General features: G+C 39.1%; 1 protein-coding gene across 6 annotated transcripts in view; it reads right to left on the reverse strand.

The window, feature by feature from the left end:
* Positions 1 to 13,932, reverse strand: part of LOC124118433 (protein diaphanous homolog 2-like) — a 108,548-nt gene that overhangs the window by 59,479 nt on the left and 35,137 nt on the right. For all 6 annotated transcript variants that reach the window (XR_007219050.1, XM_048387855.1, XM_048387854.1 and 3 more), the window contains exon 2: positions 12,853 to 13,032. Coding sequence is in view for 5 of the 6 variants with exons in the window: in XM_048387855.1 (XP_048243812.1) it covers positions 12,853 to 13,032 (180 nt within the window). In the remaining variant the exon portion in view is untranslated. The remainder of the gene's footprint in view (positions 1 to 12,852; positions 13,033 to 13,932) is intronic.

The raw sequence follows: 13,932 nt of genomic DNA on the forward strand, positions 1-13,932 counted from the left end.
ATCTGTATTTTGACAACGCAGCCCTGTTTTTTAGAATATGGAGATAGAGATGGATTTTAATATTATTTTCTTCATCCAGACCATTTAATGATTACAGATGTATAGATATACCTCAGCAACGACTTTGAAGAGTAGGTCTTCAGTAACCCATGCTTGCCATAAAAGGCGACTATGCTTGTCGTAAGAGGCGACTAAAGGGATCGGATGGTCAGGCTTGCTGACTTGGTTGATGCATGTCATCGTATCCCAATTGCGTGGATCGATGCTCAGAATATCAATCACTGGCTTGTCTAATCCAGACTCGATTATTCACAAATCGCCGTCATATAGCTGTAATATTGCTGAGTGCGACGTTAAACGAAAAACAACAACTTTGGAGGGGTATTTCTTACAATTACACCCTTACCTTCCTGTATTCATACGTCACCATGTTGACATCTAATCTGTCATAGCTCATCACAAGAAACAAATATTTACACCTTAATCAACAAGCATGAAATACTCATATCCCTTCCAATATGACATGTCCCGTTTGTGTGTCAGGCAAGAAATATTGTAGGAAACTAGCACAACCACTGTCTTCATGGAAACTCAAAAAAATACTTTTTCGAAAATCCCAAACTATCACAAGTATTTGTCACAGAGTGACGAAATATCCCCCGCCTGTACACCATAGTACCAAATATGAAGACAATCCAGCGATTAGTTCTTGAGATATTGTGGCAACACCGTTTTCCAACTCCAAAAACAGATTTGCCTGCTGTGACCTTGACAATGGGGTCAAGGTCACCAAAACCGACTGGTGTCTGCGGTGTCTGTATATAGACCATAGTTCCAAATATGAAGACAATCCAGTGTTTAGTTCTTGAGATATCGCGGCAACACCGTTTTCCAACTCCAAAAGCAGATTTGCCTGCTGTGACCTTTAAAATGGGATCAAGGTCACCAAAACCGACTGGTGTCTGCGGAGTCTGTATATACACCATAGTTCCAAATATGAAGACAATCAATCCAGTGTTTAGTTCTTGAGATATCGCGGCAACACCGTTTTCAAACTCTAAAAGCAGATTTGTCTGCTGTGACCTTGAAAATGGGATCAAGGTCACCAAAACCGACTGGTGTCTGCGGAGTCTGTATATACACCATAGTTCCAAATATGAAGACAATCCAGTGTTTAGTTCTTGAGATATCGCGGCAACAAACAGGTGGGACGTACGGACGTACGGACGGACGGTCGTGAATACTATATCCCCCGCTTCGCGCTTTCGCGCGGCGGGGGATAAAAAGGCACCAGTTCACCACTAGACCTATCTATGTACCAAGTTTGGTTAAGATATCTCTCATGGTCTTTGAGTTCTGTTCCGGAAACAAAACATGACGGAAAGACGGACAGAGAGCACGCATTCCAATATCCCCCTTCTACTTCAAAACATGACGGAAGGACAGACGGACAGCACGCATTGCGATATCCCCCTTCTACTTCGTGGGGGGGTTGGGTAGCCTAGTGGTTAAAGCTTTCGCTCGTCACACCGAAGACCTGGGTTCAATTCCCGACATGGGTACAATGTGTGATATTGCTGGAATATTGCTAAAATATTGCAATAAATGTTTTGTTGTACATACAAATTTAATTATTGCACATCTTTTTGTTTCTATTCAGTTCAACTGTAAAGTTTTGCTTGCTCAACATATAATAACACAACTACTATGGTTTAGCAAACAGCAGGTTCAAGTGGGAAATTATAATTATCTTCTGTGGCCACATGTCTCTATTATTATTGTCCTGTGCTTCATAATCATATGATGTCACACCCTGATAGGAGTGAATACATTGATAACACTGGACACAGATGCACTGTCAACTTGTTGTTTAGGTATCTGGTGTAATAGCTGTCGACTGGTTTGAATATCTGAGGGTCAAGTGACACAAATCCTGTCAAAATAATGAGTCTGCCTTCAGAAATCTAGGTCCAGGGGTCTATAATTACTCAGAAATGGCAGTCATATTTTTCTTCAGGGGTCAAGTACCGAAGCATCTGCCAGTAACATCAGTACTATTAAAATCTGCAGCTACAGAACTACTTGAGCCAATTTCAGGAGGTGTACTGTGGCAAAAGATTATTCTGGTAATGTTAATACAAAAGAGTTTGCCAAGCGCCTCTTTAAAAAATATAACCAGAACTGTCAGTTACTGATTCATGTCATTAAATAATTGAGAGAGCAACAGTTAAAAGAAACAGTACCATGTTAACCTCGATACATACTGCCCTGGGACCTGTGAAGATCCAGGCTAGAATTTGTCTTCTGAGCAACCCATACTTGCCGTAAGAGACGACTATGTTTGTCGTAAGAGGCAACTAACAGGATCGGGTGGTCAGGCTCACTAACTTGGTTGATGCATGCCATCGTATCCCAATTGCCTGGATCAATGCTCATGTTTCCAATCACTGGATTGTCTTGTCCAGACTCGATTACTTATGGCCTGCCATTATATAGCTGGAGTCCGGCGTTAAATAACGACAAACATACCCTAAATTACAAGGCAGTGAGTGAGTTAAAATTCATAGTCACATAGGAATATTTCAGCCAAATTTTGACCCCAAATTATTAAATACTCCTGAATTACACAAATATCAGAGTGAAAGAAACCGTGACACAAAATCAATGTTGTAAGTAAGAAATACCATTTTACTGATCTCTTGGTTCAATTCAGCATGAAATTAAAGCATCAGTAAGAAAAGTCTTTTCTTGTATTTCACACGTTTGATTGCAAAATAAAAGTCGATCAACGGCAAAATTAACAAAATTTGGAACATATTACTGCTGAATATATACCGGTTATTTTTCGCAACAGAGAACAAAGCATTCAGCGACAGTCAGGGTTGTTTACTGAGTGAATGTATGTTGTTTAAAGAGTGAATGAATGTTGATTACTGAGTGAATGTATGTTGATTAATGCCAGTCAGCAATATTCCAGCTACATCACACCAGCCCATAAACAATAAGACATGATTGAATAAATCTTCATTGATACCATATTCGCCATACTAAGCACTCTGTTCGAATAAGCACCCAAATCAAAACCAATCTGTCAGTAATCTATATAAGCACCCCCTAAAACGACTGAAAATGTACAGATTGTTTTACAAAATATAGCAGACCAGAATGTCTATATATAGTTGCCAAGTAAATATTATGGGGAAAGCTTTAGTTTCATTATGGTAAATACGGTAATACAAAAGAGCAATAACCACGCCAGGAATGTACACAAACACAAATAGACAAATCAGTGAATGTCCTCCACTGCAGGCTCACTGAGGTCTGTCAAGGTGATCAGTCACAGCCAATCTACCTTGGTCATATCGGGGAGTCCTGGGGACTCTGTAATACATTTATGGGGTCTGAGTCGTTAAAAAGGAGGTCCCAGTGTGACCACTGTACTACAGTAAGTTAAACACAAAGTATGCGTGTTTCCTAATGCTGATTGTAGATGGAGATATCCTTGTTTGAATAGAAACTTAGTCATTGAGCAAATTACCTGTCCGAACACTGAATGTATGTTTTATCAGAACAGCAATATCAGATACTGTAAATTTATAAATTAACACGAGCGTGAATTAAATGCGAAAAATGCGAGTGGTCTTTGCTCGCATTATTAAACATCACATTTATATCAACAATACGACATTTTGGATAGCAGAAATACCAACTTAGACATACGCTGAAAACAAACAACTATGTATTCCACATCACTGTTTATATTGAGCAGCACTTGGAACAAGTATATAAACAATGTCATTCAAACACTAATTACATCCTGTGAATTGTCACTGCCGGGGTCAAGAATCTACTCAGCGCTAATAAGCGGTGCTATTTGGTGTGTGATTGGATTAATTTAAGGTTGGATTAAGGTGAGGATTCTCCTGTAAACCAGCAGAGGACATTTTGTTTAGATATAAATCCACTGATGCTTGAGAGGAGGGGGTGTCGCATTCATATTGAGTCACATTTTAGGCTAGGGGCCAGCGGTTGCATTCTTTTGGAGACGCATCACGATTTACAGTAAAACACATGCTTCAACTAAATTAGCTTTAATCAGTCAACATCCACACTCTTCGTCCAATGGGACACACAGCGGACATTACGTGACCATTACATCATAAGGATTTTTTATGCATATTGGAAGAGATAATTTTCATCCGGTAACGCTGTTCAACTGCACTCAGAGGACAGAGATTCCTGCTGCATCTGCTGGAGCCAGAGTGCAGCACACACCATCACATCTCCCTGATGGTGTACCAGAGTGCAGCACACACCATCACATCTCCCTGATGGTGTACCAGACAATCAACTATTGACAAGTGTGATGTAATTAATTGTGTCCTAAGCAGCTAAGACTGATTAAGCCAGCTCTGTACTTAGTACATACACACACAGCTGTCACGTAATGCACCACCAACAGAAGTAGGTGAGATTCACTGTTCTGTGTGACTGTGTCAAGGACGAATACACCAAAATGGAGTACGGCCCTGGATGTATATGATAAATCAATATACTACATCTACTATGCAAGCAAAGGCTATATGAGAATGTTACTTTAACAGATAACATTCCAAGATCCTCCCAATATTCAGCGGTAGAAACTAACAGTTTCAGTCTACTAGTCCTTACTATGATAACATATAGCAAAACCCTTAAAAATGGCAAATTTCTACTAGTCCTTAAGATACCTTAACTATTGGGCAGTTTGGCAAGGACTATAGGACTAGTGCCAGTTTCTAACTAGTAGTAGTAGTAGTAGCGGTTTATTTCAGTAAATCAGGCCACAGGCCCATTTTACAATATATATTCAAGCATTCAAACATGTTGCGCCACAAGTGCATGTAGTAATATCAATACTAATCAGTACAAGTGTATCTGAGACCATATACATATGATGGTAGAATTAATAGTTTATATAATGGACAACTGCTTGCTCCTACTTGCTTGCTTGCCAGTTTCTAACGCTGATAATGAAACAGTCTGTCATTCCGAATCACCTAATCATGCTAATGGAACCTGCCATTTAATAATCAGGATTGGGGGGAGGATTTTTTAAGAGACCAAATATTTTTTCGGTCACTGCTTCAAGATGAACATTTCTATTTTTTTAACAACACAATTTTTAGGATATATCCAGCCTATACTGTGAACATTTGCAAACAAAATTTACATAGGGGCAGGAGTAAAAGGAGAACTTTCGGCAATCTATGAATCTATGTCACAGCAGCATATGAAGTGGAGTGAATGGGACTGAGACTTACAGACATAGACAGACATAGACAGACATAGATAGACATAGACAGACATAGATAGACAGACAGACATAGACAGACATAGATAGACATAGATAGACATAGATAGACATAGACAGACATAGATAGACATAGACAGACATAGATAGACATAGATAGGCATAGATAGGCATAGATAGACATAGACATAGATAGACATAGATAGACATAGATAGACATAGACAGACATAGATAGACAGATAGACATAGATGGAAATAGATAGACATAGACAGACATAGATAGACATAGATAGACATAGACAGATGGAAATAGGCAGAGACATTTAGAGATCAACATGAAATAACATGTTTGGCCAAGGGGAAAAAAAACAGACAAAACTTAGAGAAGACGTTCAGGATCACTGAAACAAGGAAACCTTCAAAGACAGAAAGTAGACTGGCCCTCGTCTATAGTGGAAGACACAAGGAAGCGGAGAGATCTTCAGTGGATGACAGCTACAGGACACCCTCCATGATGGAAAACCCTCAATTGTTAAAAGGAAACCCCAAAGAATATACAGATAGAAGCAGAGGGACCTTCAATGGAAGATAAAACGACTAAGAAGGAGACCCTGAGACATAGAATATAGACATCTCATTGATAGTGATAAAGCCAAAGTGGGAGACACACAGATGGAGACACATGCCGTGGATGTGCTTGACAGAGAAAGTGAGTGAGTATGGTTTTACGCCGCTTTTAGCAATATTCCAGCAATATCATGGCAGGGGACACCAGAAATGGGCTTCACACATTGTACCCATGTCGGGAATCGAACCCGGGTCTTCGGCATGAAGAGCGAACGCTTTAACAACTAGGCTACCTGACCGCCCCTTGACAGAGAAAGAGAGCCTGAGAAGTCGTCATATGACAATAATGTAGAGGCCGGAGGGATGTAGAATCAGGATGTCGTGAGTTTGTCAAGGGTCAAGGTTATGAAGAAATGCAACACTAGATTAGAGTTGGGAGGAAGACATCAGTCTTACAGCCAGACAACAAACAATCAGTTTCATAACAGATGTCAAACGGATAAATAATGTTAAATAGAGGAGACATTAAGGAAAATCTTGATTATGATTTAAAGTACAAACATCAGACCCTGTTTACCACTAGAGCGGAACATGAGTCTGGAACTGATTATAATAAAAAAATTTGATCCTGGTGAACAATTGTTGATTATATTATTTATAGGGCTGGGACGATACACCAACTGTATAATGATACTTGCATGTGCTCTAATCTGTTGTGCGTAGCCATCTTTTTCACAGACAGGATGGCCAAATACCTGGCACACCGACGATTTACAGTTAGCAGTATCAAGTATGGCACAATGGATGAAAATATTTATGTTTTCACAACTCATTTTCACAAGTAATTAGTGTTTGGTGTAACATATATTAAAGAATACATTTAAGGTAAGAATCGATTCTTTTTACTTAGTGTGCGATTGTGATCAATACTTGTATCGAGAAGTAAAAACTCACGATCCACCAATGCATCTGTGTATCGTCCCTCTACTAATTATTTATGGATCATTTAGAGAATCCTTCTCCATATACATCATGTAAATAACTCACCGTCAAAAGAAACGCCATACATATTGGCTATATATATATGAAGAAATTCCAGAGATATCAGATTAGTTCGATGTACAAACAAACATACTGATATGTTGTGTGAACTGATGCTCATGAACGCATCACATCATAGATCTATGACTCAGTGTGTACAGTTTGGAAAACACGCGCAGCATATCGTGATAAGAATAGTCACACTGTTGTAAGACTTGACTGATTGTTAGTTTTGTCATTAATTCGTACACATTGGAACATCTATTCTCAACGTACATACTTCTCCACATGTTTCTATGGTTTGCGTTTCTTTTGGCGGTGAGTATTTAACCACAGAACAGGATACCAATACCTCAGAGAAGCATCAGACCTCTTTCAAGGATTTACTGAGGGATCTATGTACTTGTGAGTCTTGGGGAATATCAGGACTACTTTTGATGTGTCCCAAGTTTACGCCTGTGACCAATGTGATGTCGACAGGCTGGCATCATGAAGCTCTGGGTCCCGTTCCGCGGGATCGTAGCGCTACGATTGTCGTAGGTCTATGTTAAAGTATGGGAGTTACGATTGTCTTAGTGCTACAATTGCTTTGTGGAATGGGACCCTGGGCTAATAAAAAGAAGTCATTTCCATGTTTGCAGCAAAACACAGTTATTCAGCGAAGAAAATCTGAAATGAACAGTCAGAACTTTGATACTGTATTCACCATATTAAGCGCCCCAACCAACTACACAAATCTGTGTAATTTTTATAAGCACCCTATACAAGCTCGAAACATTACATGACAGTCTGTATTTACTTCTTGGTATTACATATTTTTAACAGAAAGCACATTGGTGAAGAAAGGTATGTAATTGACTCGTACATACAGGATGCAGATACATTGCATCTGGGAAAACCCTAAGGCTCAGGTTACTTCTGAATCCCACTCACTTAATCATCTACTCTACACCATGCATAACCTATACTCACAAACTAAGATCCCACCAACAGTGTTGCCGATAATGACTTAACAATAGCATATTATTTCTCTATTAGCAATTACCAAACTTGAGTAAGCTTCCTAATTTCTCCTAAAACATGCTACAAGGCTCCTAATGAGCTATTGTTCACAGAAGATTCTTTCCTTCACCAGCAACATTTTATTTGTTTTTTAAGTATTACCATTATTACTGCATAATGTATCCATGCTATCTCTGATCCAAAAAACAGGTCGCGTTTCCAGTGATCCAAATAATTAATTAACAAAGCAGCAAGTCTAGCACGTTTAGACAGACATATGTCATAATGTGCACAATTGCCAGACCATTTTCTCATTTTACAGTCAAGCTATCCCTACTTGGGTGTCCCACTTCTTTTGCATAAGATCTTTGATGCTGCCATCCCAAATCCACTTATTTTTCTTAATATAAACAAAAATTATGTTTTTGATTGAAAATGTATATTATTAACATATCTTTGGGTTATATTTGTGCAGAAAATTTCAGCTTAAAGGTCGTAATTTTGTTGTTTTTTGGTGGGTTTTTTACACATCTACTTCCTAATCTTGCATATTAATCTTAAATAGAAAAAAAGAAACATGTTCCTCTGGATTAAAGACAAAAATTAATTGACAGTGAAGAGGACATCTGTTGAAAATCTGAAAATTTAGTTAGTGTGACTGAAGCCATAATACAGGATTTATGGCAAAGATGTAATAGAGGTAGAACATTTGCAAGAATAATGTAACATTTCTTCTGAAATGAACTTACTTTAGTTATGAAATATTGAAGATATACACTCCGCTGACACATGACACAATCACATAATACCTATTTATGACCACCCTCGGTCACAGCGTTATTAAAGTACAATACCAGTTGCGTGGAACTACAGCTACCACATACAGCAGGTGAGTCCGCTATGACGTCAACACTAGCGACTCTACGAACAAGGCCATAAATCAGAGGTATAAAGACATCAGAATACACAGAACATAGAAATGATATTCCGAATTCTATTACAGCTGACCATTGATTTGGTGTTACTTTTCCTATTTGCTTCATCAGGTTAATATATAAGGTAGTCAAACACATTTCATTAAAACCTTTGCAAATGATGTGCATTAACAGGGGAAGAATTTCTCACTTGGCTACTAACCCAAGTCAGTCCTTGTTGAAATATCCCGAGGGGCAGAAGATATTTTAGGGGATACATGGTGTGTCATGTGACTACTGCTCGGGCTGAGAAATGTTTCAGCTTATTTTTACCCTGATCAATATCCAACACAACATCTTCAGATATATAAACCTCAAATTGAGGCAATTAGGACAATTTGCAAAATTGTAATTTTCGCCAAAAAATCATCATCACCATAAGCATTATTGACATGACTGTATAATTTTGACAAAATAAATCAACTTTTGCATTATATTTTATCAACTCAACACGCTCCTCAAAATCTTTAAACTTTCCATGTCAGATTAAAACAAGTGATTGTTAATATTGATTATTAATTTACAAAATTCAGCTTTAGAAATTGGTACCTGTGGTCCTTCCCAAACTGTCCATTAGTTAAGGTATCAGAAACTAGCGGAAATTTGTCATTTTGAAGGGTTTTGCTATATGTTATCGTTATAAGGACTAGTGGACTAGAACCGTGAAGATTCCAGGGTAGAATAGGTCTTCAGCAACCCATACTTGCCGTAAAAGGCGACTATGCTTGTTGTAAAAGGTGACTAACAGGATCGGGTGGTCAGGCTTGCTGACTTGGTTGATACATGTCATCGATCCCAATTGCGTGGATCGATGCTCATGATGTCAATCACTGGATTGTCTGGTCCAGACTCGATTATTTACAGACGGCCGTCATATAGCTGGAATATTACTGAGTGCGGCGTTAAACAACAAACAAACAAACTAGTGGACTAAAACTGTTAGTTTCTACTGCTGAAATTCGTAATATATTTCACCTAACTGCAATGGGGAAAAGTTGGTTCCAATGATCATAATGATTCTGCCTTGATGTAATGGCTGGCATGTGTGATATTCATACAGGTGAACATTGGACCATAGAGAGCCTGTGTTTGAACACTAAAGCCTGCACAATGTCAACACACAGGGAGATGAAGGTTTATGTAAGTGTGACACTAGGAGCAGATAGTACATTGTAGGGACAGAGAAGATCAGGTGTCACATCTCACACCCAACTCAGCCTTAAAGTTCTGGCCTGGTGCCTCTCCAGGTGAAGGAATTATTATCTAGGAAAGTTATCTTGGGTCATACCCACACCGGGTGATCCGGGAGCATATGTATTTGTGACTTGGGAACTCAAAATGAAACACTTGTTACGTGTGTCAATAACGGTGTAGAGGATTTTACAAGCTTAGCGTTAGCGTACCCCCCTCAACCCTGTCTCATGGTCTCAAGCCCCTAGTCCTGCACCATGACTGCGGAATATATTTATTTTATGAAAAAAAATAATCTAGAAAAGCATACAAAAGCAAGTCTAGCCAGCTCTAGCTAGCTCTATTCCACAGCATAGGGAAAAAAATTTATTATTATTTTTAGATTCAAGAAGGACATTGTGTAATATAAGATTTCATAGACTAAATGTTAGTCTATCAAGCCCCCTAAGCTCATGAAAACATGTCCACTCACAACTGACACATGTACTCGTACACCCAGCCCGCCTCAAACCACAGAACACATACACACAGAACAATCACGGGGGTGAAATCCATGCGCTACAAATTACAAACCAAACAGACTGCTAATCACATCTGTTCAGTGCATAATGAGCCATTCGGCATAAGTTGCATCCTCATCAAATACAAGTTACCAATCCTGTTTATTGCAAAAGGGCACATGCATTATGGTGACATATCCCTGAGTGTAGCTCTTGTTTATTTGCTTAATGCTGCAATCAGCAATATTTCAGGTATATGAGTGAGTGAGTATGGTTTTACGCTGTTTTAAGCAATATTCCAGCAATATCATGGCGAGAAACACCAGAAATGGGCTTCACATAATGTTCCCATGTCGGGAATCGAACCCAGGTCTTTGATGTGACGAGTGAACACTTTAACCACTAGGCTACCCGACCATCCCTCCAGCTATATGCCAGTCTGTAAATAATCAAGTCTGGACCAGACAATCCAGTGATTGATATCATGACCATCGATCAATGCAATTGGGATACGATGACATGCATCAACCAAGTCAGCGAGTCTGACCACCCTATCCCGTTAGTGGCCTATTATGACAAGCATTGGTTGCTGAAGATCAATTCAAACCCCGATCTTCGAAGGTAAGTGACATGTATTCCACACAGTTGTAACCCCACTGACAAGTGGGTACGTGAACCAACCCCAAACACTGCTGCAAGAAAGGTCAAAGTGTCAATGGCCTGATATCCATGGCACAATTTTCTGCTCTGCTAATCTTTTTGTCCACTGGGGCATTATCGGTAGTTGACGACAATAAATACCTTCTGGCTCAGCTACTTGTGATTTCTCTTTGGTGGACCAAAAGAATATTGCTTATTCACAAAGGCAATGGTCGTGATATACATAGAACGATGTAAATGGTAGAAAGAAAATACCTTTGGCATAAAAGATACGTTTGTGTAACCATTCTATCAATATTCTGTGGCAGTTCTTGGAACTCAGCTGAAATTGTGTCAAATCCTGAGATCAACATTTTTAATACTTCTCTTAAAAAATCAATTTTAGAAAAACCTGGGTCAAAGAATAATTCTATGTTTTCAGTCCATTTTACGCTAATACTGTGTAAAAGAATGTGTGAAAGTATTTGGTGAATATTTGATTGGATTACTTGTGATACGTATGGCTGATGTGATGTAATGAGTTAATGAGTTTGGCCATTTTGAACAGTATTCCAGTCATATCACGGTGTGTCAGTTTGATGGAGGGAGGAATGCCGAAAGTGATGCAGGACTGAGACGTTTACCACTTCGTTGAAGCCCACAAACAGGGTTATCAAGGTGCTGACATACCTAGAAATATAATCAGGGTGAACCAGGTCTCGACCTCATAATCATTCATAGGGTTCTGGCGTGTCAAAGGGACGCAACTCTGTACAGCAAATTGCGGTGCCTTGGACAACTGGGTCGCCCATGTCCCTGTGACATTATGGTTGCAAAGTAATTTGTTTCGCAATATATGTACCACATTCACTGTAATAACTGCCATGGGAGCTGTAGTACAAAACAACCTTAGCGCTACAACTGTTGCAAGTCTATGCCGAGGTATGGGAGTTACGATTATCTTAGTGCTAAGATCAGTTTGTACAACGGCACGCTTGGCACATAGAAAAGAGGAGGCACTAATTGAAACCTTACACAAGTAAAATTTGTTGTCAGAGATTGAACAATAGTGAACAAAGTTAGTTCAACAGTGAGACTAAAGCAGTTTTACGAGCCGCTTGTCTGAAAAAGAAATCTGCATTATAAACCCACTGGCTGTTTGTGTAACTCGATATGTAGTTTTTGAAATTGTGGTAACACCTCGCAGGAGGGCTTACAACGATTGTAACACCTCGCAGGAGGTTGTCTATGCAATGAGTCGGTTTATAAGTTGGACAAACCATGTCTACACATATACATTAGAAAATTTGGACTAATATACATTAGTAAATATTCAGTCTTAGAAAGGTCACTCATATTACTTACAAACTGATCTGGAAGTTTGTCAGGGGTGCTTCTTGCAACAGGGCGCTTAATACAGCGACTACAGCATTTCAATACAAGAGGGGTGAGGCGATTCATCAACACATCCATGCATCATAATACATCAAGTTACGATACAATTAATATATATCGTAGCTCAAAGTATTATGATTACAAGATGAAATGTTACATATTTAACCGTACGCTACCCTTGTGGTAATGGTAAAATAAATGGTTTGGTTGGTCGTCATTTTTGAAATTCAAAACAGGGAGACAACTCACCAAAATGACTTCGAACCTAGCGTTGACCTCGTCGGTGGTATAACCCTTGACAGTGGTCTCCCACGACGGCTCGGCTTGACTGCCATTCTGATCCTCAATGTACTGTTTGGGATAGCTGGACACACTCTTCTGTTTGTTCCGGTCCTTTCCGAGACGGAAAGTTCCACCAACCTTGTCCAGCTGTGAAGGAACAACAAAAATAAATGTCAGACACCATCAATGACACTTGCTGAAAAATAACAGACGAGAATTCAGATAATCATATTCCGCCAAATTATCTCCTTGACAGAAAAGTTAAATACTGCTTTCTCTTGTCCCACACACCAAACTATCTATTATATAATGGAAAGATTTCCGCCATATTCATTGGCCGAGTAGCTGCAAAATGTCATTCCACAGAAACACATCTTGACTCCAAGTCAGGTTTGATCATGTACGGTATTGCCTTAAGTTACTAAAAATAGAATGGGAATTACCCGGTTTTCCCCAAAACCTAAACCAATCAGATGTCTCTGTTTGTTGGAACCTTCTTATGTCAGTGAAGTTCAATCTGCTCGTGTCTCTAATTATAATAAAACAATCTTAGACCTTTTTCTAAAAGCATAAGTGCTTCCTGCCCATCTTCAAAGTGACCTGCCCACATTCAGACATTACAAAAATTATGAAATCACAATAAATGATAAATAAGAGACAAATCTCATCTTGATTCAGTTGAAATAATGCTAACAATTACTTAGAATCTACAAGAAGTTATGATAAAACTGAATACGTAAGAAGTCTTAAAATTATCTGCCAGACAGTCGGGCAGGTGGAGAAACATTTCATGCAGCCCGACAGAAAAGTTACCTGCCACAGGCAGCAGGCAAGCAGTTATTCTCTGACACTGAGTATATGTCACCATCCATTTCCTCCTTCAGGTTTATATTACAGGAATCAATGATATCGATGAAACAGTGATGAAAAGACAGTGAAACTCAATACTCACTCACTAACTCCCTCACAATCAGACATCAGTTCACAATGTTAGATACTAGTTCAAGGTGCTAATTTGTTTGATCCAGCATGTTTAATGCCCCACTG

The sequence above is a fragment of the Haliotis rufescens genome, unplaced genomic scaffold (genome assembly GCF_023055435.1).
Source record: "Haliotis rufescens isolate VD_foot unplaced genomic scaffold, xgHalRufe1.0.p SCAF_7, whole genome shotgun sequence".
Taxonomy (NCBI): Eukaryota; Metazoa; Mollusca; class Gastropoda; order Lepetellida; family Haliotidae; genus Haliotis; species Haliotis rufescens.